Source organism: Camellia sinensis, chromosome 1, assembly GCF_055761805.1.
Source record: "Camellia sinensis isolate YWXY chromosome 1, ASM5576180v1, whole genome shotgun sequence".
In the NCBI taxonomy this organism is placed as follows: domain Eukaryota; kingdom Viridiplantae; phylum Streptophyta; class Magnoliopsida; order Ericales; family Theaceae; genus Camellia; species Camellia sinensis.
Window position 1 is genome coordinate 83,940,968 of NC_138961.1, and position 25,989 is coordinate 83,966,956.

A 25,989-nucleotide genomic window follows, 5' to 3' on the forward strand; every position below is an offset into this window, starting at 1 on the left:
TTTAATAAATACTCTTTCAATTAAGAAACTGAAAATTGCAAGGGAAAATACAACTTATTAAAACAACCTATCAGAACAGTACACAAATTGCTTTAGCAATAGGGATTTCTCTTTTTCTGCGTCCAGAAAAATGAAAAAGAAAAAGAAAAAGAAACAACATAGACATATGAGACATAATCTTCATAACTAGGCCTTCCCAATATGAGTTTTTATTTATTTATTTTTCTTTCATTTGGGGACATACCATAGCTTCAGTCCTTACAGGAGCTCCAAACTTTGGTTTTCCCATTTGGATATTAAAGCCAACTTCTGGATAGAGATCAAAATATGTCTTGTATTGATTTCTTTGGATACTTGTAGTCTACATTCATTAAAAAGAAATAGAATAAAAAAAAATAATAAATAAATGGAAGAATTTTGTAGCATTTGTGTGGATTTCATGTTACAAAATGCACAAGCTATTGACATGTGAGAGAAAGGGGTTAAAAAGTTCATATATACAGTATTTTAAAAATATAATATGCTATAAACTATAGGTGTATGTGAACTCTGGGCTGAGTTCCAGTGGAACTGTAAATAATACTGAAGTGTGATCTGTACCTTTTCGAGATGAAATTGATCATGAGACAAAACCTTGTAATTTTCCAATTATGATATCAAATTGAAGCCTTTGATACAATCCTACAAACACCTCAAAGGTCATAATAACAATCTGTTCACTTCAATCAGGGAAACTTTCTCCTGCAAGAGAAAGAAAAGAAGAGAAAATGAAACAAAGAAAAGAAAACTGTCATTTTGCACTCCTAACCAATGTTTTAAAATCCGAACCATTGAGGAAACTGGAAATAGGACTGAGTTAAGGGTCATTGGTTTAACTGCAGAGTCAATAAAAAAATTATAATATAAGTATTAACATTTGAAGTAGTAGCACCTTCGTATATTTATATTTTAAAAATACATACATATTTATATAAATACATTTATTTAAATTATTTTTATATTCATTGCCCGTAAAAAAGATAATTAAATATTATATAGTTACCAATTATTAACAAGGTAATGCAGTAGCACAGCATTATGTCGTAGGTTGCATGTTTGAGCCTCACAACCAGCACTTGATTTTTAAGAAAGTTTGGCTTCTTTCCTGAACCAGCTTCGCCAGTTCAAACTTGGTTTTCACTAGTTATTTCAAAATACCCCGGTTCTCTACCAATTGAACTGGTCGATCTGGTTATTAAAACATTGCTCTTCACATCGGTTTGGTTATTAAACCATTGCTCCTCACATCCCTCATATAAAAGTATTCTATTTTAGTAATTATGATGTTGAGATGGGAAGATATTTCATAGACACATCAGTCAAGTGTTATTGCCAATGAGTGTCCCAGAGAGAGAGAGAGAGAGAGACCTCATTCTGTGTGCTGCTCTCTGCGGGAAACCAGTGCATGAGAGCCCCCAAGTGCATCATAGCAGGTATCAACTTGAATAGGACAGGAGTTGTTACCTGTAACATAATTCACTTGGATAAACATTGCATGAACAAAATCATTAATGAAAGCTCAAGATGCAGTACCAACACATAAAAAACTTACCAGACTCAGAGCTGTTGTTCCAAGAAGAAGGAGGTACATCTTCCCCTAAACAATTAACCAAATCTTATATTGTAAACAAAAAGAACAAAATTTTGATGATGACTATTATATTTTTTAAAAATGCTTTAAAATTAACAAATAGAATGCATTTAAAAAGACAAAAAAAGAGCATAGTTTTGTAAGACACAAACACAAACAAAATAAAAATGAACAAAAAATATAAAAAAAACTACTTGCGCTCACGAAATCATTTGAAACTTCGCATTCAAACAGAGAACAACCACCTAAAAGAAATATTTATTAAACTAAAAAAAATAAAAACCACTAATTGTAAATGTTGCCTGAACATGATTATATTTTTTTCTTCCTTTTCTTTTTATTTTATTGACATTGGGAAGCTTACTATAGTCTACTCTAAGGGGAAGGGATGCTGGGGATTGAACCAAAGCACATGAACAGAAGCACAAGAGCCTGAACCACAGGGCCACTCTGTTCCTCTATTTTATTTGATAGTACAATTTTTCTTTTTTTGTTTTTGTTTTTGTTTTGTGGGGGACAGGGGATGCATGTATGGTTGAAGTTGGCCACCAACATTAATCTGTAAAGCTTCCCGCTTTTATCACATATAACTTACAAACACAAACTTGACTGAATACAAATTTTCTTTTCAATATTGAACAACAGCCAACAATTCAGATTGCAGGTGTTGAAAAACTTTGGGGCCGATTGGGTTGGTGTACAAAGCATCAATTTTATGCCAAAAATCGGAAGAACAAGATCCACATGAATCATAATCATTAGGAATATTTATTAAAGTTGTTCTCTGCCATGTTGTCCATAAAAAATTACACCCAAGTGGGTCTTAAATTTGTGCATGAAATCAAGGTCCTGTTGCTAGCTACATTACAGTTATGTCAAACAACAAATTGCTTCTTGAGATAAATAAGAAAATGGAGGATTGAACATTACATACAACAACATTGAGTGTCTTAATAGAGTGTGTGTCCGTGTGTGTGTGTGTGTGTGTGCGCACTCACGCAAATAAGAGAGAGAGAGAGAGAGATAGAGAGAGAGACAGAGACAGAGATCACCTCAATAAGACGAAGATTTGAGGCACGACTTAAAAGAACAAAAGCAAATTCTCCAATCTGAGCAAGCAATACTCCAATCTTGACATAAGTAAGAAATTACAAGTTAACAAATTGCATAGTAAAACTGTCTAACATAAAGTAAATATGGTCGGTCAAGAAAAATCTTACTTACCATAAATGATGTCCTAGTGCTATAACCAAAGGCCTTAGTAACCATAGCAACAACAGTGGTCTTAACTACCACCACCAGAATAACTGATGCCAGCAATATATCCACATGGATCCACAGGAACTGTACATGTATGAGCATTCCAATACTTGAAAGGAAGAGAGCAGTAAACAAGTTACGAATTGGTTCCACCTGCAACATAAAGCAGCATATTTCTGACAAATGCATATAAAGTGTGACCATTCATAACTACATGGCTACAAAATAAATCCACAACCACAACCCTTACTTTTAATTATTCATTTTTTCCCTGCAAAGTGAACATATTTAATTATGCTAATCTCATTTAAAGAAAAAGTCAAGGTTGAGAGCTAAAGATTATTGGAAAGCTTGATATATGTTGTTGGGTCCATTTCCTAACAACTTAAGCTTTTAGGGAAATTGGTGACTTAGCATGGTATCAGAGGTTCGGTTGGGGACGTCTTGAGTTCAAGTCTTTCTATTTGTATTTGGTCCCTGTTTGCATTCTTTTTTGGAATTGCATGTGAGGGAGGATATTGGAGAGCTTTATATATATTGTTGGATTTAGTTCCAAACAACTTAAGCTTTCGGGAAAATTGATGACTTAACAAGGATACCAAAATAGTATTGATCAAAAGAGATCTTATGAAGCTAATTCATTTAATCAAAAATATAGATTATATAAATCTAAATCACCAATAAGAAGTCTATGCCTGGACAGACAACGAGACAAGCACTCAACCAAATACAAGAAAATAAAGTATACTTCAACAAGTAAAAATTAACTCGTGCACAATCTTTTGGAGTTCATTTGGATTCAATTCATATCTTTTTCTTCCAACGTCAGTTCTCTCTTCCTTCAAGTTCATGGAAAAAAGCAGCAATCTAACACCTTTTTCGAGGGTAATACTAACTCTAAAAGTAAGACGTGCAAAACTGTTGATATTTTAGTGAAGTACGTCCATTTCCATGTTTAAAAAATCACTCCACAAGATATAAATTTGAACATCCAAAAGACATACAAACTTTATTTGCATTTATCATGCTAGATATCTTAACATGAAGGACAACTGCCGCAAACATTTGCCAAGAAGTTCACCTGGTCTAAAGTATGCTGCGCAAAATCAGTGGTTGATATCATAACTCCAGCTACAAATGAACCCAACTCGAGACTAAGGCCAAGCTTGTCACTGCACTGCAGTTTCACAGGGTAGAAGTGAAAAATCATGACGAGAAATCTTTAAACAGTCACGTAGCTAATTCTTAATTAATTTTTAACATATTCAAGAAAATAAATATTTATGCCCATTTATACGTTAGACCATCAATTTATTTCAGTGGCCCAAGAATTAACTAATCTACATGTTCAAGGGAATTAAATTGTTAATTTAAAAACCTATCTATATGATCATGCATATCCAAATGTCCTACACGCTGCTGCATATCATATTCAGTTCAAGTAGTTTGACAGAAAACAATGTCTATTAGTCGTATCTCACTTCAGAAATTATACCGTTTTGTGCATGTACATTTTGGGTGTAGTGATCAACAAAGAAAGCACATATCCAAACACTAATTAAACACCTACTCTATGTATGTTTGCCAACTGCAAAACTCTACACATTCTTGGCTAGAGAAACATTTATTTTTGGGAAGGGGGTCCTATTTAACTTTGGCCTCGTGCTAGGGTCCTTGAGAAAGTAGCTAATTAAAAATATGTAGGCGATACAGGTGATTAAATAATTGAATCTGGCCTTCTTCCACCCACCCTAAGTCAATAGAGTTCAGTCCTTGTTCTTCCCTTCGTCCTTAGTGACCTAATAAGTTTCTTGCTCAAGGACTTTGACGTATTCACTCCTTCCCATTTCCCGGCCCACCAAGTGAACATGGGTTGTGGGTGATTATGGATTAATTAGACACAAATCAGTCAGGGACAAGTTGATATAACAACCCTGCGAGCACAAAAAGAGAGGATAAACAAAAAAAAAGAAGTCCATTTTCATTGAAGAAAGGAAAAAGGAAGCAAAATATTTTCGCTTGTCCATCACTTCCTAATTTTTGCCATAAATAAATACTTTACAACACCCCTCTCCAACATCAAAATACAACAATCATGGTCTTCCAACCATAATCCAAATAAAATACATCCTTTCTCAGTAACAGTGCAGAAGCACTTTAGTCCTCATCTTTATTTCCCTACCAAAACTTTGAAAGGCAACCTTTTTTCAGTTTTTAGTTTTAGTAATGGTAAAGCGGTTTCCAACTGCTAAAAGCATTCTCAAAATATAGAGCATCAAGAGAATTTACTCATCATCCAAGATGAACAAAGAAGACAAAGATGTCCCCAATGAATATCAGATGTATCCCAGAGAATTTGCAGCTATCGTTTTCAAGATTGTGAACTCCTAAGAAGGTGAAGCCTAAGGCTCCGTTGACTAGAAAGAAATAAATGATGGAAAGTGAAAATGGTATAGAGTGAACTAAAAGAAAAGAAAAGTAAAATATATTTTCTTGTATAAATTTGATTAAGGATGAAAATTTTACAAGAAAATAGGAATTCTAATTATAGCTAATTACCTTTATAACATATTTTAACTGTCTTGTATTTTTCTGCGTGTTTTGCAAGAAACTATAAGCTTAGTTACCATATATTATGAGTTGTACAAGAAAATTAACTTTCTTGTAACTTCCACCATTTTCATGCTAAACAAACTCAAAAAAATATTATTTTTTTTCACTTCTTTCACTTTCTGCCATTTTCATCCTTCCTAACCAAATTGAGCCTAACAAAGCAATTATAAATTAATTGTAGTAATTAGTACCGAAGACAAGTGCATGTTGTCTTGGCCTAACCTACTCACACCATGACACCAACATTGATGTGAATTAGTAGAAATCCAAGGGGTAAGCAACAAAAGTGATCTTCCAAGCATTTAAATCAAGAGAGAGAGAGAGAGAGAGAGAGAGAGAGAGAGAGAGAGAAGAAGCCAACTATGACAAAGATGAAAAAGTGAGATGAAATAGGGTGGGCATTGTCTCTTCCAAGCCCCTAGATTGCCCATGTAGGGAAGATGGGCCGTTGGGAGGAAAAACTCCTAAGGTCACCCAAAGTAAATCATATTTTAACTTGTGGTACATTTAAAAAAACTAATAATAGGATCAAAAAGAGATGCAGGTGACTACATCATGCTAAAGTATAGAATGTCGATGACTCCACGGGCCAAGAAATTGAACCCATGTTTACCATCTCCTTTATCATGACTACATGCCAAAGGATAGAATGTCCATGACTCCATGGGCCATAGAAATTTGAAGGGAGTGAACTCATGTTAACCATCTCCTTTATGATCTCTAATTTAGAACATTTACCAATCAAAGTTCTTCGAGTTAAATAAAATTTATTACAATAATGACTGCCAACGACATCAAGGAATGAAATTTAACCTGGTTCATTTGGTTTTTGTTCCACCTATCCTAATCAGGCAAATATTGTTGGTTGTTTGGCTCGTTGCAGCTGCACATGTTGCCAAGGTGGAGATTTGTTAGATTATTGACTCAATGTCCATTCGCAATTTGATTTAGTTTGGTGTTATATTTCCTATTTGGAATAAAATTTGTGGGAGGAATTATTTAATCAAACTTGGACTTGTTTTTAACTCCCATATTGGTTTGGATTTGTGAGAAACCTATTTGACTTGGTTTGATCTTCCTAAAGTTTTGGATTTAGTGTTCCTAATTGATTTTTTAGATTGGATTGGAAGGAAACCTATTATGTTTTGAATTAGCTTTAGGAAGGATTCTTTGGCTATATATAGATGGAGACTCCCAGTCATTTAGTTGGATTTTTCAGTTCCTTAGGAGCCCCCGGGCGTTTTGTTGGAAGGCCTTCGGGTAATTAGTAGAACTTCATAGTTCCTTGGGGTCTCTCTTTGGAGACAAGCCATTGGCCTCTTTGGAGGTATTGTAAGAGGTTTTCTCCTTGCTTGGTGATTCTTCATGTATCCGTGTTCATTGGTCTTGGAAGATCCGTGTTCATTAGCCTAGAGTAGATTTTGTTCGTGAATCCTTGCTTGGCAGTCTACTACAGATCTTGATGGAGCTTCGACATCCTTAGCGGCCTCTTAGAGGTATTGTTTGATGGTCTTCCACAGATTCTTGGAGCCTTCCTCAAAGTCTTGATTTGGTGAGATTTTATCTTGCATTCTTGGTGAGTTAGAGAGTTTAGGTTTTGTTCTTGTATGTCTTTCTCTTTTGCTTGGGGTCTATGATTATGTTTAATTAGATCCATTGGTGTCTCCTTTTGAGAACTTGACTGTTGGAGGTAGAGAAAGGATTTTGGGTTTGGTGAGAGAACTTGTATTTGGGTGATGAGGGTTGTGAGAGATTGCTTTGTCCTCATTGTAGCCCTTTGGAGCAATCTATCCTTTCTCAATAGTGGATCCTTCTCTTTGCCCGTAGACGTAGGCTTAGGTTGAACCATGTAAATTTTGGTATCTCGTGATTGTCTCTCTCTCGTGGATTTGCATAATTTACATGGTTCTTCTATTCTATATTCAAAGTCATCAACTACTTTGGTGTTGAGTTTTCGAGTGGCTCTTCACACCACAAATATATGATTGATTTACTAGAGGTATGGGTGGGTTTCAGGGTATAAAGCACTACAATGATTGGATATGGGTATGGTATGGAATAAGGTACCCCTGCGATCGGTGTGCTTTAACTATATTTAAAATACTCAAGTACTCTTATTTTATTATATTATTTTCTCAAATACTCTCCCACCCATACATTTACATAGTTAGTTGCTAAACAAATAAGACGTCCCCCCTTCCACCTCTCTTCTAATGTCGAACAATGGTATGCCAGGTTAATTTTGAAACCTTATGTCTTTTTCTAGTTAAGGTATATTATTTATATGAATATATAATATTATATTACATATTATATAACATGTAATGCATGGCAGTAACAAACTAATACATGAATGTAGATAGATACAACCAAAACTAAGAACCAACCATTGAGAACATAAGTCACATGATCAAACTTAAGAAAAGAGTTTAAGAATATGGATGAGTTATATTACAAAAGATCCAGGCAGAAACCAAGCAAAAATACATCAGTTGGTGTTAGATGCACAAATTGGGTAATCAGACTGATGTGACGATAAAGACTGAAGTGATTGGGTATAATTACACAATAATGATTGGTTATAAGATTAATGTCCCTCAACCATATTTTATACCACACCAATTAAGTTCAAGCTAGATAAGTCATATTACAAAGTCAAAGCTTACAGAATAAAACAATGACAATGAAAGAACGGTTTAAATAGTCACAACTGATAAAACAAATATTGCAATCAAAATGGGTAAAGAATGGTTCAAGTAGTCACAACTGACAAAACAAATATTGCAACCAAAATGGGTAACAATTATACTGCATACCCAAGCAGACAATAAGCAGAAAGCCACCGATGCTAGCTGGTAAAGTTCATTTGTCTGACAATCACAAATGAATATGAAATTAGCAAGTAAACAAAAACCAATCCTAAAACTAGCCAAGAAAAGCCACACAAAGCAAAATTGTCAATAGGAAATGATGCAATATGCACCCAGTTCATAGATAGTACATAAAATCCAGACAGAAACCAAGCAAATAAGGCAAGTAAACTAAATCCAGTCCAACCTAGCTTTACCCAACAACACCACTCCAAGTTATAAATAGATGACTTTATAATATGGCTGAGTCAACATTCAAACACCAACTTTGATCGCGTCGAATGCTGACATCGCTTTACCTTCTTTGTCTTACATTAGAGACATAAGTGTTTGAGTTTGCAAGAATATTTATGTCTTTGATCTAGTAGGAATATATAGAGTGAAAAGCTCAATAATTAAACTACACGTACGCATTAAAAGAAGACCCCTGTCAAGCACTCATAACTGGATTTATTGGTGTTAGATACATACATTTAAGGGTAAATTACACTGTTTGGAGAAAATACAGTAAGCCCTACAGTTTTGGCATAATTGCACTAACCCCTTTTAGTAAAGCTAAAGGGAACAAAACTAATATAGATGGTGTGAAGACGCAAAGATAAACAATGTAAAATATATATATTTCAATGTAAAAGCGATAACAACATCATTTTTCCATCCATATTACTAACCAATAAGTAATAAAAAGGGGACATGGTGTAATGTGAATTTATTTATTTATTTATTTTTGGTTCATGTAAGGTGAATTAAAACCTTAAGGCAGCCCAATGTAATAATGCCAAACTTGTGGAGCTTACAATATTTTTCTAAACCTCAGGAGAGGCCAGTGTAATTTATCCTACATATTAATATATACAATTTATATATGTTCAGAATATCTTCATTTAGAGGAAATCACCAGTCAAAAAGTGATTCAATATTGGATGTTCAGTGGACTGCATTCTGTTTTTAATCCAAGCACCAGCCTAAGACAGGCTACTATTCATAGAATCTAATTTGATAGTCCAGAACCATTTTTTTTATAGGCAAGTGGCAGTTCAGTTCAGAAGAAAATACACAACAATCACTCACTTGAGATGATAACTGTATCATCAGCTTTAGAAAGCGAGGAATGAATGACCAAGTCAATATAGATGCAACCAATAGATATATGGACAAAACCAGCAACCTGAAGTCAAATAACAATATCAAATCAAAAATAAGCAATTGAGTATAGAAAGCACCTACAGCATATGAGAAAGTAAAGCGGTTCTCTACTTAACTATGAAGCACGTGTACAGGTACGGATACGGGTATGATACAGGTATGTCGGTACGGTAAAATGTAAAAACGTCGGGCACAGGTATGGTTTTATGTAAAAATATATATATATTTTTAATTTGGAGCAACACAAAAATTAGTTAAATGATTTAGTTTGTTACGATCGGACCTACAATTCACATTTAATGCCCAAAGCAAAGGTACAAATAAAAATTAAATGTCAATATATTAAATAACTTACAAACCATAGCTTAATTTTAAAATTATGCTAAGCATGATAGTAAAAAAATTGCCTAATGAAACTAATTTTACCTCTGTATTAGAAGAAAACACTATTTCGAATGAGGTACGGCTTGGATATATATTAGGTACGTCTGCGATATGGCAAAAATTAAGAAGAAAAAATTTGGGTATAGGTATGCATGCCGAAATACCATACGAATCATCGGTATCCCGTACATATACGGCATGTTTGTCTAAGTACCCATGCTTCATAGAGTACAGAAAGCACCTACAACATATGACAAGAGAAAATGAAAAGGAATAATTGAAGTATGTGAATGACCCTACAGCTTCCCCATTGAGATCATTCCTTGCAAAATGCCACTATTACCCCCCATAACTGGGAGCAAAGCAAAGAGTATACCAACAGCACAATCCTGAAATAACCCATATCAAAGAAGCAATGGACATGTACCACAAACTCAAGCATGCTGCCATTAATTTGTCATTCAGTATTATACATTTACTGTCAGAAAACCAATAGGTCATGAAATACCTGAAAAATAAGTATTCCAATTGTAACCTGACCATGAAGAGCATTATTACTGTTCCGCTCTACTAAATACTTGACCACCTGTCGAAAGGAAATGTGCAAAAACATGACCCACGATTAGATTGTGGAAAGGATGAAAAAAAGGAAAGATGCGTATAGTAACAGAAGCGGACAACAAATGTACCACTGCTGTTGACGACATTGAAAGAAAACAACCAACAAATACACCCTCTGATAACTTTGCTCGACAGAGCTGCAGCAATTGGCAGATTGTCAAGCTTTGCATCCCTTTAAATCAGAACTTCATATTTCTAGCAAAATACAAATGCATTGGTGTCTGACATAATAACTGAATCTCAGAACTATACCATAGCAATTATGCCACATAACAACATCAATATAGCTATTTGAAGTAACCCTCCAAGGACAGCAACAGGACCAACAACTTTTAACTGCATGATGTGATGAGTTAGGACAGCTCCGCCAAAGGAAGAGAAATATATTGAACAATCGAACTTTCTAAAAAAGGTACTGTAAGCTAATTGGTTAATGATGATGTCACAAGAAGATGACAGTAAACCTTTGACAAAGAAAACTCCAGGCCTAAAGCAAAAAGAAGGAAGACAACACCGAACTGAGCAACAGTCTCAACCTGTAACAATAGAAAACCAAAATAAGACCTCCAAATTACCCACATAATTTCCTGGAATAACATCGCCTTGTGTTGTGTTTGGATTATGTATTTAGATAGGGATTTGGAAAGGGAAAGGGAATGGAGAAAAAATTTAGCTTATATTTCATTCACTTTTTCTCATTTCCTTTCCAAATCCCTACCCAAATCTATGATCCAAACACAGCCACAAGGTAGTAGTTAAAAACATATGAAGAACAAATGGATAGCAAGTCATTCAAAGAGAGATAGACAAAATAAGAATAAAGCAATAATGCTAGAGTATCAAAAAGATATTGCAAACTTAGGTGCCAGATAATAAAAATCATAGAAGAACAGAAGTATTAAAATTAGGATTTGAAGATCAGAGATAACCAAAAATTGATCAATTCTTAGGTTCTAAGAAGCATGGAAGAGGATATGCAACACAGATACAACACGAAATAGACATGCTGAGTTGCCGATACAATGGATTTTTTCTTAAATGCAGGCCATGATAGAGCGGGGGCATGAGATAAATATTTTTTTATGTATAATCATGACATGCATAAATTATGAAAAGTGTTGATAAATAATGAGTTTTATGTTTTTTGGACTTCATTTAGCTTTTCTTCGACATCTTTGTATTTCGCTTATTTATTTATTTATATATATATATATATATAAATAAAAATGATGTTGAATGGGGTTTGATGTTGGAGCCCAACTGATCTTGTCTAAACATAAAGTTTGGGTTTGGATCTTGGATTTATGGAGGGAAAAAGACGAAGAAAGGAAAGAGAGAAATGAAGTAGAAGCTAAATTTAACTCTTTTCCCTCCAAAAAAAGAAAAAAATCCATGATAGACATTGAACTAGTAGAAATTTGAATTACAATGACCAACCAAAATTTGTCCAAATTGGACACATGGAGATCAACTATGATGGGGTAATGGAAAGAGATAATGGAAATATGACAAAAAGCTAACCATATATGGGAGACAGAAAAGAATGGCCGAGGTATACCTGAGAGAGAAAAAAAAAAAAAAAAAATTATCCTCCATTTCTCTTGGTTGCCAGAAGAATTTTCCTATTGAAAACTAAGTCCGCTTTTTTTGGTTGAACTCCGAAACAAAGTTTCAAGTAACCAAGTACTTCAGCTTCTCTTTCTTCTTCTTAGTTTTTTCTTCATCTGTCATCATAAACAATGAGTTGGCTGACTTCTATGTGTGTGTGTGTGTGTGTGTGTGTGAAGGTTTGAAAACTAATGGTTGTAGACACCCCCATTTTGACTGACTTTAAAACTTGGGCATCCTATTCCGAACACCCGATGATGAAAGTCGTGATGTGCTATCTTTCAAATTCTTCAGCAGGAAGGCCGGATTCAAGCTTTAATACCAACCTTACACTTGTTTTGGCCAAGTTACTTTAGACATTCAAAATCCTTTTTCAAAATGTTTTGGTTGTGCAGTTCCAAACATTTCTACAATGTTCTGAAACTCGCATTTCAAACTCCAAGTGTTGTGCTTTTTCAATAAACTGAGCAAAGGACCAAGTGGAGATGAGTGGAAGGGGGGAGAATTCTTTGGAAAAACCTTGTTTTCCCTTCAAAACTGATCTGGCTGTACAATATTGATCTGGCCGAACAATTTTTCTCTCTGGCCATACAAAAAACCTATGGCCGGATGGAAAATGGTCAGCCAGATTAATAGTGTGCCGGCCGGATAAGTTGTCCGGAAAATAGAGCATTTTCGGGTAAATTGGCTTCCATGCACGTGGGATTGCTAGCTACGCAATTTTTAGATGAATTTCGTAGATATTTCCCTTAGAGTCTATAATATCACCTCCCCACTTCATTCTTAAGGGTTGAAGATTAATTCTAAGAGCCTTAGACATAAAAACACCTTGAACCTAAACGCTTCTCACTTTTCCAACTCTCTCTTCACACGTACACCATATAAACACCATTGAAGCTTGAGCTTGAAGCTTCTTGCTGAGAATTCAAGCCATATTCCATAACTTTGAGGGTGATTGGAATAGAGTTTGATAACAAAAAGTTCTTCCTTACTTCTAAAGGTAAACTTTTGAAACTCCATCTGGGGGTCGAGGTGATCGGTCTGGTTCTAGAGGACGTCGATTGGGCCAGTCTAGAGGACGTGGCTCCTATTCCCGGACTCATCAGTCTAGTGCTGTTGATACACTTGATTCTAATTCTGTTTCCGTTGGCCAAGCTTCTGATGCTGAGCTTAAGGATGCTCTGCGCCAATTGCTGGACTGCCGGTCTTCTACTGCTCTCAGTACAACTTCCTCGTCCTTTGCCCACTCAGGTAACTTAGCCTCTTCTCTGTGTGTTTTCCTGTGTTATAAGTATTTGCCTTGGATTATTGATTCCGGTGCCTCAGATCATATGTCTGGCTCCTCTGATCTTTTCTCTGCTTATAGGCCCTCTTCAAGTCAGGACAAAGTTAGGATTGCAGATAGTACTGTTTCTTCCATTTCTGGGAAAGGTTCCAAGTCACTCCTACCATACCTCTATCTTCTGTTCTCCATGTCCCCAATTTTTCTGTTAACCTGTTATCCTTGAGTCGTCTTACCCGGAATTTGAATTATAGTGTGACGTTTTTTCCTGATCATTGTCTTTTTCAGGACCTTGTCACAAGGAGGACGATTGGCAGTGGTAGTGCAGAAAATGGTCTCTACTTCCTGGATTAACCGGACAAGCTTGTTTATTCTTCCACCACGTCTTCTACTACCCCCGCTGATTTATGATTGTGGCATCGGCGTCTTGGGCATCCTTCTTTTTATTTACTTAAGCATTTATTTCCATCTGGTTTCGCTAATCATCATGTGTCTGACTTTCTTTGTGAGTCTTGTCAACTTGGAAAATAACACAGAGCTTCTTTTGGGCCCAGTTTTAATAAAAGTTTAGTTCCTTTTTCATTAATAAATTTTGATGTTTGAGGTCCCTCTCGTGTTATGTCTGTGAAAGGTCATCGATGGTTTGTTACATTTATTGATGATTTTTCTCGTACTACTTCGGTGTATCTCATGAAAGATAAGAGTGAGGTTTTCTCTGTGTTTTGCAATTTTCATAAAATGATTTGTACTCAGTTTGGGGCCACTGTCAAACTATTTCGTTCTGATAATGGCGGGGAATACATAGACTTTGGGTTAGGACAATATTTTTCTACTCATGGCATTATCCATCAGACCTCTTGCACCAATACCCCTCAACAAAATCGGGTGGCGGAACGCAAGAATCGGCATCTTCTTGATATGGCTCAGTGCATGTGTTTTTCTATGAGTGTGCCTCGGCCCTATTGGGGCGACGTTGTTCTCACCGCTGCACATCTTATTAATCGTCTTCTTACCCAGGTCTTGCAAAAACAAGCTCCTCTTCACGTCCTCCTAGGTTCCCAGTTCTTGTTTTCTATTCCTCCCAAAATATTTGGTTGTGTCTGTTTTGTTCATAATCACTCTCCAACTCGTGGTAAGTTGAACCCTCGCTCCCTCAAGTGTGTTTTCCTTGGTTACTCTCCTACTCAAAAGGGGTATAAGTGTTACCACCCTTCTTCTCGTAAGTGGTTTGTGTCCATGGATGTTACTTTCTTTGAGTCCCAGTCCTATTTCTTGTCCTCTTCGGTGTCACCGTCCTCATTTCCGGGGGAGCCTTGGTGTGAAGTGAGTCCTGTGCTTCCTATGGTGGAACCAGTTGTTCTTGCACCAACCTCTTCTACTGGGACTATAGAACCCAATGTCACTAAGGATAGGGCATGACAAGTTTATATAGAACCCAATATCACCAAGAATAAGGAAAGGCATGTTTATGTCCGGGACATAGACAGACAGAAAGTTAACTGGATACAAGGGACCACTTCTGCTCCTCCACTACCATCTCTTGCTTCTGGTGAGAGTCTAGGTAACTTTGAATCTCTTGAGTCCATTGATCTTGATGTTCCTATTGCCAAGAGGAAGGATGTGAGATCTTGTACTCAACATCCTATCTCACATTTTGTGTCCTACTCTCATTTGTCATCCTCATATACAGCGTTTGTGTCAAATATTTCCTCTGTTAGCATTCCTAACCATTTTTAGGATGCTCTTGCTACCTCTGAGTGGAAACTAGCCATGATTGAGGAAATGAAAACACTTAGGAAGAATGACACTTGGGAATTGACTGAGTTACCTACGGGCAAACGACCTGTGGGATGTAAATGGGTGTCTACTGTGAAACACAAAGCAGATGGGTCTATTGAGCATTACAAGGAAAGACTTGGGGCAAAAAGGTTTACTCAGACATATGGCATTGATTATCAGGAGACCTTCGCACCCGTGGTTAAGATGAATTCAGTCAGAGTACTTCTCTCTCTAGCAGCTAATCTAGATTGGCCGCATTATCAGTTTAATGTCAAGAATGCCTTTCTCTATGGTGACCTCGAAGAAGAGGTATATATGGACATTCCTCTTGGTTTTGAGGATCATTAGACAGAAAGCAAAGTATGCAAGCTTCGGAAGTCATTATATGGTTTCAAACAGTCTCCAAGGGCTTGGTTTGAGAGATTCACTCAGGCTATGCTTAAATATGGGTTCAAACAGAGTCAGGCAAATCACACCTTGTTTGTGAAACATTCCTCACGTGGTAAGACTACAACACTTATTGTTTATGCAGATGACATAGTTTTTATGGGCAATGATAGTGGGAAAATACCTCTGTTGAAGAAATATTTAGCTAGTGAGTTTGAAATCAAAGACTTGGAAAGCTTGAAGTATTTTCTGGGAATTGAAGTTGCTCGCTCCAAGGATGGGATATTTATCTCACAGAGAAAATATGTGCTTGACCTGTTGAAGGAAACTGGGATGCTTGGTTGCAAGGCATGTGACACTCCACTAGAACCAAATCAGAAATTGGGGGATGATGAAGGAGGAGAAGCTGTTGATAGGGGGAGCTATCAACGATTAGTGGGTAAGCTCATTTACTTATCTCACTCCCGTCCTGATATTGCTGTTGCTGTCAGTGTGGTTAGTCAGTTTATGCATGCTCCTCGTCAGATTCACTTCGAGGTTGTCATGAGAATCTTGAGGTACTTGAAGTCTGCTCCTGGTAAGGGTCTTTATTTTTCAAAGTATGATCATCTTCGTGTGGAAGCCTATACAGATGCTGACTGGACTGGATCAATAACTGATAGGAGATCGACTTCAAGGTATTGCACCTTTGTTGGAGGCAACCTAGTTACTTGGAAGAGTAAGAAACAAAATGTAGTTGCCAGGTCAAGTGCAGAAACTGAGTTTAGAGCTATGGCACAAGGGATGTGTGAGCTTTTATGGATCAAGTTATTGTTGAGTGATCTAGGTATTGATCAGACGGACTCCATGTGGTTATACTGTGATAATAAGGCCGCTATCAACATTGCTCACAATCCGGTTCAACATGACAGGACAAAACATGTTGAGATTGATCGCCACTTCATTAAGGACAAACTCACTAGTGGTAACATTTGTACTCCTTTTGTCCAGTCTGGTGAACAACTTGCTGACATTCTCACCAAGGGGGTTGGGAATAAGCCATTTCATGACATATTAGGCAAGCTAGGCATGAGAGATATCTTCGCACCAGCTTGAAGGAGAGTGTTAGCATATTATATTATCATATTACTATCTGAATTATTAGTTTGTAATTATTCTATGCCTCAGGACTCCCTTGTAATTTTTACAAACTTTAATCTTCATTAATATAAATAGGGGATGATATCCTAATCAAACCCTAATCTGGTTTCTCTCTAAAATCATCAACAGTGTGGGCGGCTAAAGTGACAGCTACCTCTGCAAGTCTGTCCAAGTTCAAAGGGGTCACAGCAGGGACATTAGAAGTAGCCGCTACACTTGCACTCTCTTCAGCCACTTGAATGTCTGGAAACGGAGCTTGCTGAATTAGCGGGGACTCAGTAGATTGGGAGGAACCGCCAGATGCAGCTCTAAGGGTAGGTGGTACAACTTCCAGTGGCTCTCTCATGCCGCGATCTTCTCTAGGGGTCTCAGGTACGAAGTCATCTCCGCCAACAGTGGAACGGCCAGAGTGCATAGAGTTAGAAGGATGCAGAGGCTCTAAACCCTCAGCGGCTATATCACCCGCTGCAACTTCCACAGCAGGGGGAACTTGCACATTGTTCGCGGCCTCCACAACTGGCTTTGCCTCGGCCTCAGCGATCAGATCGCCTCCCACAATTGGTTCCTCTTCAACGTCTGGAAGAACTGTCCTGCAAGTCTTGAATTTTGTCACCCTAGTAGCAATGGGGAGGTTGTCATCGTCGTCTGAGTCTGAAGAAATGCCAATGGCAGTAGAAAAACCTCCTGGACCGGAGGACGGTATGCTCTGTGGCCCTTAAAAGAAGAAGAACATCATGCGGTTATTATAGTAAACATGATAAGTATAAGGAGATAAAACAGAAAAATACCTGTCTAAGTATGGATACCTTTCGGAGCCTCTTTCTGCTGGGCGAGGCATGTGCCTCAGGCACCGATGTTGCTGCTGCTTGGGCTGCCCTTAGCCTGGAACGGGTCATGCGTACTGTTGTACTCACTTCAGGGGGAGCAATCTGCGAGGGTTGAACAGACATCGCCCCAGACGGGTGAGGCTCCTCCATAACGTGCGAAGACAGAAGCTTGAAGCGACAGAATATGCTAGATTGTTTCCCTCGACCAGAAGGCAAACGAAGGGAAAGGTTGGGCTGTGGGATAGGTTCCATTGCCGGAACGACCAAGGCGCTATTGCAAAAATTAAAGAAGGAACTAAGATTGCAATGCCAGAATAGCCTATTGTCAAGAGTACAGGCACCCCCTCTCCCGAGTGAAGGAAGCTCCATGACTCCTAGGCCCTCCACAAGTAGAGCAGTGTAGTCTTGGGTAAATCGTTGAAAACTCCGGTGGAAATCAGTCTGAGGCGGGGGAGCATATGGGACGCCCTGATCCAACCCGAATTGCATGAGGACCCTGTCCAGTCGATAGACGACACTGGACATGCCTTCTTCATTCCACACGGGTAGGAATCCAAGGCGAATCATAGCGGCAATAAGGAGAGAATTAGCCTAGATGCTGTCAAGAGAAAAATCAACGTGGCGGGACTCTGAAAAATAAAAAGGGACAACAAAAATGCCTGGGAGAGGCTGAGTGAAAGGGCGGAAGACGCACTCCTTCATGTGGTCAACATAGTCTGAAAAAGGCCTGTTGGTGCCAAGGCCAGACCATCGAGAAATGCGAGGGCGGGACTGACGCACTTGCCTCGTGACAGGCCAACCCTCTGCATCTAGGACAGGGTGGCCCTCTGCATCAAAGACTTTATCAGTAAAGAAGGGCTCGTGTTCCTTAGGTGTGGGGCCCATGGCAGGAAATCTCTCATAGAAAAAGACAGTCAGGAACTGGATATGCACAAAGCTCCACACGTCATAGCGGCCCATGGATCGCTCCATGTCCAAATAGATGAGGTCAAGACGAAAATATAAGTTATCCAGAAAGAGGGGAGCCAGAGGAATTTGGTTACCGCTGCAAAGCTTTACAGCTAAAGGAAATACCAAGGGATTGATGCTTTCGACAGGGTTACTGGGTAGGACAAAGAATGAGACAAAATAGCTGATAAACGCCGCCAAATACAAGTCACCTCGGTAGCCCGGACCAACTACAGAGTCACGGCTCTCCTCAATGATGTCCCTTACGACTGGTTACAAGTCCTTAAAGAAATGCTTCAGCCAAGAAAGATAGGTAGTCTATCCCTTTTGGGCCTCTCCTGGAGCAGTTCCCCGGTTTTATGATCATACCAGGAACCAAACTTCCGCTCCTCCCGAAAGGTGGTCTGAAGAGCAGTGACAGTGCCTTGCTCTGCAGGAGTCAAAGACTCTGGGTCAAAAGGGAGATCTCCACAGGTGCTGAGGCGCAAGAGGACGACAACATCTTCCAGGGTCGGGGTTATCTCCCCCCATGCCAAGGCAAAAGTGTGGGTGTCACGACTCCAACGGGAGACAATCATATCAGTGTTGGTTTGCACCTTACGCACTGATAACTCTCTCAAGATTAAAATGGCATTGAAAAGGCAAACATCACGCAGACGCTGCTCGAAGCCGCCATCTGCCTTGACGTCATCGACCCAAAGGGACCAATCTGCTGGAGGGCCCGAATGAGTACGATAGTAGATGTAAGAATGTGGAAAGTCACCACGCTCCACACAGAACCGCAGCACGGAAACCGGGTTCACCATGTCCGCGTCTTCCAACGTGGCCTCCCCAAAAGGAAGCAGAGGCTCCTCTAGAGAAGGGGTGTCAGAAACAAAGGAATCAACCGCCTTCTAGAAGGGGTCGGCCAACCCTCCGAAGTAAGGGGCCCGTCTCCACTCAGTAAGGGGTGGGGCAACCCCGTCAGCAAGAAACCTCGTGCTGGCCATGAAAGGGAGTAAAGAAAGTTAAAAAGCTTTGGAAAGAGGGGACAAAGGAGAAAAGAAGACAAAGGAGACAAAAAGGTATGTTGGGAAGAAGTGGAGGACCGATGGACCCAAGGGCATTATTTATAAATCAGAAAAGGGCGCTAGCACACTGCCCTTGGTCCATTATGACCTGGCAGTCAAAAGGGTATCTTTTCAGAGCCAACGCAACTTCTGACCCAACCGACGCAACCCTTGGGCTGCCCGCTGACGTCATGCATGTGCGGGAAATAGGGAGCGTGTCTCCCACGCGTGCAGGGGGCAAAATGTAGAGGGTCAGAAATTAAACCCAAAACTAAGTATGGACTCAAGCACTAAGATTGCCCTGAGAAGGCGATCAGGGATAAGAAAGGAGCGTGAGCCAAAGCCCAAGGGAAGTGGGGCAAAAAGTGGGCCGAGGCAGGTCCGACCCGCCAAGGCTCCAGATGGACTCAGCGAGGAAAAATGCCCAAGCCAAGTTGCAGAGGCAACACCTACAGCGGTGAGGTTGCCGAGGGAACATGTGCAGCGGCAGAGTTGCTGAGGCACTTTGTCTCAGCGTCGCCATTCCTATTAACTTCGGTTCTGCCGCCATTTGAAGTTGCCGAGGGAACATATGCAGAGGCAGAGTTGCTGAGGAACTTTGTCTCAGCGCCGCCATTCTAAGTATCTTCGGTGCCGCCACCATTTCAAGTAATGTCGGTGTCACGATCATCTGGAGTTGCCAAGGGAAAGAGAAGACCGAGGCAACTAAGTTGCTGAGGCAATACTTGCAGCGCCCAAGTTGCGGAGGCATTTTATCGGCGCCGCCATCTCTGATATCTTCAGTCATGCCGTTTGAAGTTGCCGCAGGAAATGACTACCGCAGCGACTAAGTTGCAGAGGGAATATCTTGCCAAGGTGATAGCAGTCTTTGAGAGAGGCTTCCCTCTGAGGCTAATGCCTGGCACTGACAGCAGGCCCCGAGGCATTAGCTGGCCTAGGGCTGATAGCAGGCCCCACAGTTCATTTAACTTGGCGCTGATAGTAGGCCCCAAGACTTACTGGTTGGAGCTGATAGCAGGCCCAAAAATACCAGTTTACCGCAGCAACCCCGCGAAGATAGAAGCAGGGTAGCCCGAACATAAGGGACTCCCTTTCCATTACCCAGGTCATGGACCTGCCTTGGTCACACAGGCAGGACTAAGGAGGCCCCCTTGGGCTTGGTACTAAGGCACAGCATGGTTGATAGCAGGCTTAGCTGTGACCTTTGCCCTGGGAAGCTAGGGAGTTTGTGATTAGGTGGCTAAAGGTGGAGGCTTCGCTGAGGTGAGCACGAACGTAGTCGATAGTAGACTAATGGAGTCCTGAGAATGCATGTACTGGCCAAGTAGAACTGAGGAGGCAAGTGCAGCGGCAAGGTTCACCGCTGCGAGTGCACTTGCTGAGGTTCAAGTTGAGAAGGCAAGTGCAGAGGCAAACACTCCCGCCGCAACTGCACTTGCTGAGGCTCAAAAAGGTAGTTACAGAGGCAAACAGATAGTACACAGTACATGCAGAGGGACACGTGGCACCTTCAGCCTGGTGGCTCAAGGCAGAATATTCTATGTGATCCTCTAGGACACATGTCTTCTCTCTATTTGGCCACTTGGTGTCTTCTTGACACCAAGGAAAAGCCGATAAATAGGACCGATTTCCCAAGGTTCAAGAGGAAGAATTTTGGGGATTTGGGGGAGATGCTGCCCAATTTGGTGCTGCCATATACTTCTTCTTGAGCCACTTGCTTCACCCTCACCCAGCTACACACTCTCCAATTCTCAGATAGTTGTTGTTGTTCATTCTCAAGCCACTCCCACCATCATTGGACCATTAGCATAGTTTTGCCTCTCTAATCACCCCACTAACCTTGAACCCCCCTACATAATATAAGTTAACAAAGACAGCACTGAGATTTTAACACAAATGTTTTGTTTTGTCAAAATTTGATATGAAAATCATACATAAGAATAGAAGTTACTCCGTTAATTCCAAATCCTAGAAGGCCACTAAAAGACGAGTAAATTTGTAATTTTGAAGGGGGACATTTGTATCATGAGCATCTGGTCCGTCACCAAAAAAAATAAAAATAAAAATCACAGTTATCCCCACCAAAAAACACAGTTATCCCCACCACACCAGTGATCCATCCAAATTTGATCAACTCCCTCTTTCCTACTCACATCCTACCCAATTCTATTATATATAGCAATGATCCACTGTTTGGGCGAGAAATTGTCATATTTGACATCTCTCTCTCTCTCTCTCTCTCTCTCTCTCTCTCTCTCTCAAATTACCAACACTGCACAGAAATGCCTTCATGTCCACGAGCTCTAAAGAGCACAAAATGTTCATTCTATTAAATAATATACACATAATGTCTTCCCAACCCAGAGAGAACCCCTTTGCATACTCTCTCACTATTAGTAATTATAATTCCCCAAGCAAAATAAGAATAAAGAAAGAAAGTAAATTGCGAATCAGGATAATTTGTTGAGTCCCTTAAATACTTAAAAATCATGAACAAAAAACACTAAATCCAACAAACTATTCTTAACTGGCACATCTAAGGGAACACAGAGTATTTTTCTGCGAGGGAACAAACCCTGCAACACTCATCGTTGGCCAACTTACCTTTTCCATCTTCCCAATGCTAAAATGTGTTTAACTAAATTAGAAGCATGCCAGATTCAAAAGTGACCCATTTATTTGAATCAATTTCCCTAATTGACTATAACATCAAAGCTAATTTCTTAAAAAATAATAAAAAATTAAATAGAATGACAAGAGAACTCTAGAAAGTAGTCATGCCAACATAACCTTAATTGGTTATGAGTCTTTAACTTTCTCATTATTTCATGACAATAGAAAACAGTCTAGAACAAAAACATATATTATTTCCAGACCAGAAGCACAGCAACTGGCAACAGGATGAATGAAAGTATATATGGTTTAGCGTTGCGCAATAAGGGCCAATGAATTCACTAGTATGGAGTGATTTAGTTCAAACAAATTACTGTAAAATGGCCTGCAACAACCAATGTACTTGCACTGCCACCAGGTAAGATTATACTATTTATGGGCAGAAGCAAAAAGTTTATTAACAGGAATTAGGACAAGAAAGTAAAACATAATTATTTTAATTCTTAGAAAGCATTGAACTTGAACCATACACAAACCCCGTACCTGTACCATTTCACTGATGAAGTTCAACCCTCCTGGACCAATAAGTGAACCCGCAAGAAGATAGCCAACAATCACCTAGCATAGGTACATAAATAAATAGTAAGTTCTATAATTTGCACGTGCATAGTTCACTCTATGTGGCTGAATGCAAAAATAATAATAATAATAATAATAATAATAATAATAATAATAATAATAATAATAACAGAACCAAAAATGCAGAAACAATGTAGCCACTATCTACAGATACAAACCGGTTGTCCCAGACAAGAAAAGATAATTCCAGCAATGGCAGCGGACACTATAACAACCACCAAGTCCGAAATTAGCCTACAGAAATGCAACATGATGAAACAGAGCATCTGTCAACAACAATAGATATTATAAAAAAATTAACAAATTCAGCAATATATTTGAAGAGCTGCATGACCGATTTCACAACAAACGATTCCCTGGAGACTAAAATATTTCAAGTGTAACAGTTGCAACAAAAAATAGAAAGTTAACCTTAAATCTACTTGAAGAATTGGATATTTGGATTTTTTGTTTGACATCACAAACACATTATCCTGTCATTAGTAAGCAAGTGGGGTCAGTTTGCACCATAAGTAAACACTAAACAGTTATTTTCAAGCACCTGCACTAACAGTTCCATGTTGAAAACTATTACTAAGCAAACCTTTTTGTCTATCAAGGTTGTCATATCATCAGAACCTTCATTTTCCAGGGAAAATACATCTTGAAATTGGAATGATCTTGTACCACTGTGAAAAACAAATAAACAAAAACATAAATAAAGTCAATCCTATTGGGGCAGAAAGCATCAGTTCTGTAACAGGGAGGAAAAAAAAAAAAAAAAAAAAAAAAGAAAAAGATCCCTGCTGATTCTGATGTAAATTAAATGTATTGCTACTGTGGAATAATTTATGTATTCCAACTTAAATTGTACGCACTCCTTACTTTGCCTCTTGAGTTTCATTCTTTTTACCCTTCTCATGGGTAACTTTAGCTACAGTCTCCAGTACAGCCTGTGAAATATGATCCAAGGAACTCATCTTTAGCCCCCCCAAAAAAAGCAAGTAAAAAACAAAAGGAAAGACAGAAAAAAGGAAAAGGGAGAGAGAGAGTGCCAAGCCACTTAATTGAAAGAAGTAAATAAGTTGGAAGTAGAACATGCAAAACCAAAATTAAGAATGCAATATATTACTAAATGTGGATATTATTACAAATTCAAATGACATGTGAAGAAGCAAAAATTTCCTGATTACAAATGAAAGTTGCAGTGACCAGCAAATTGACTGTCTGGTCCACATTGTATAAACCGATATTAAACAAGATCCCTTTCTAAATTTTCTGATCTTTTTTCCCCCTGGGACTTACTGAGGATGCCATTCTCTAGAGATGCGTCTTTGGGAATTTATGCAAGCATAGTTGAATATGTTAGCTTGCTAGAACTAGGAAATCAAAAGAATGATTTCCCAAGTTTGACAATGCTAGTGATGCTAACACGTTCAAATTTAAAGTAAAATAGACTTGAATCACACTTACTAACTTACTTGTTGATCAGCTACACTGTTATTGAAGCTGCTTCCATCAGAACCTAAAAAAATGAAAGGAATGTCAGAAAAAAAGAAACAAATACCACAAGAGAAAGTAACAAGAAGCTCCAGGAGTCTGTTAAAACTATGGAATTCCTGCTGACAGTAAATAAAAATAATCATAACTGGAATTGGTGTCTGTAGATTATCAAATTTATGTGCAAATTTTTAAGTGAACTAAAGGATACCACACCATCACAACTGTAAATTGTCATTTCAACAACCACTTCTGGACCAAATGGTAAAGCATACATATTCATGCAACCTCATAAACCATGGTTCACTAAGTGGGTGTGTGGCCATACAGCTAAAAAAAGTCACATTTGTTTCCAAAGTGATCGTTTACCAAATTTTTTTAATTCTTCAGTCCGTCGCGTGTAGACGAATCCAAAAAGTTCTTAAAAAAAATAAATAAATAAAATAATAATAGGAAAAAAAAAGCCAAAAATAAACCAAAAAAGTCAACTATTTTGTGCTTTCTTTTTTTGTTATTGTTGTTGTCGTTTTTGGACTTCTATTCAATAACGATTAGAATTTACATTGGCTAGTAGCTTGACTGACATACATGCATGAATGTGATTGAATATGACGAAGAGAGATTGTTACAACATACAACAAGTTCCTACAAACAGAGGCTCAAAGCTACACATGAAAAACTAACACTAATGTTGCACTTTGACATGTATATATATATAGCTATACATACATAGACACAACTTTTGACATATAAAAATAAAAATTGCAGGAAGAGAAGCATTTAATAGAGGCGGATGAAAATGAAGAAAAGAAATAAACCTCCTTGAGGCTGATCATTTTCGGAGAATTCTTTTTGAAGAACACGGTCGAACATTTGAGCGATACTGCTGTTGCCGGAGTTTTGGGCCGACGAATTGATAGAGAGATTGCCGTAGAATCTTTCCCTAATGTCCTGATCAGATCTCGCCGAAACCGCTATTACATTGCAAAACGCCATCAACACCACCAACAACAACACCACCATCATGCCAATTTCATATCCAAAAGCCTCTCTTTTTGCGCAAAACCTCTTCGCCATTGGAGAGAGAGAGAGAGAGAGAGAGAGAGAGAGAGAGAGAGAAGGAATGAGAGTTTCAGAGAAAAGAAAATATGTGCACGGTGAGAGAGAATTGCTTAAATTAGGCTCGTCCCTGGTGACATGAAATGAAGGACGTTAATGCTGTTTCAGACTCACATTTGTTCCGTTGAATTTTCCTGGTTGGAGTAATAAACAAGGGAGCAGATTTTCTCCGCTCAAAAAATTCAATTGGGCGGAGGCTCGTCACGGTTTCAAATTGATTGGAACTATTTGGATGTGCAGCGTGAATATTACATGTATTTGTGTAACTTTTTATAAATATATGTAAGTTTTAATTTTTTAAATTTTTATAAATTAATTTACGTATGTTTGTGTTAGCTTATTTTTTCTACGAATAAAAATGTCATAAATGTGAGCGTGTTAGTAATGATTAAAAGTTCTTATAGATTAAATTCAAGTTAATTATTAAGTGACTGTGTTGATAGTTCTTTTGTCTCAATAAAAAGGACTTTAAAATTGGCAAGTATAGAAAAAAGAAAAATTAACAGAAGAATGAGAGAGACGGAGAAAGATAATTGAGTAAACAATTGAGGTGATTGGGTGAACAATCAAACTAACAATTACTTATCTCTATTCT

General features: G+C 38.5%; 1 protein-coding gene across 8 annotated transcripts; it reads right to left on the reverse strand.

Annotated features, from left to right (window-relative positions):
* On the reverse strand, positions 1 to 25,687 carry LOC114316009 (K(+) efflux antiporter 5-like). Of its 8 annotated transcripts, XR_014336698.1 has the most exons (21): positions 25,094 to 25,687; positions 24,257 to 24,300; positions 23,661 to 23,728; positions 23,380 to 23,464; positions 23,208 to 23,269; positions 22,955 to 23,030; positions 22,701 to 22,775; positions 10,989 to 11,060; positions 10,777 to 10,860; positions 10,593 to 10,661; positions 10,412 to 10,489; positions 10,204 to 10,292; positions 9,445 to 9,541; positions 8,320 to 8,373; positions 3,972 to 4,067; positions 2,855 to 3,043; positions 2,683 to 2,760; positions 1,592 to 1,636; positions 1,408 to 1,503; positions 601 to 741; positions 1 to 361 (listed from the first exon to the last, which is right to left on the reverse strand). XR_014336698.1 is itself a non-coding variant. In XM_082880512.1 (20 exons), the coding sequence occupies exons 1-20, from the start codon at positions 25,350 to 25,352 to the stop codon at positions 700 to 702; spliced, it is 1,737 nt and encodes a 578-aa protein (XP_082736638.1). In that variant the 5' UTR covers positions 25,353 to 25,687; the 3' UTR covers positions 382 to 699. The 8 variants fall into 8 exon arrangements, 6 of the variants coding, with proteins under 6 accessions (XP_082736638.1, XP_082736634.1, XP_082736656.1 ...); XR_014336699.1 differs by lacking the exon at positions 3,972 to 4,067; XM_082880512.1 differs by lacking the exon at positions 1 to 361 and having other exon boundaries at positions 382 to 741; positions 2,683 to 2,739.
* Positions 25,688 to 25,989: the final 302 nt, after the last annotated feature.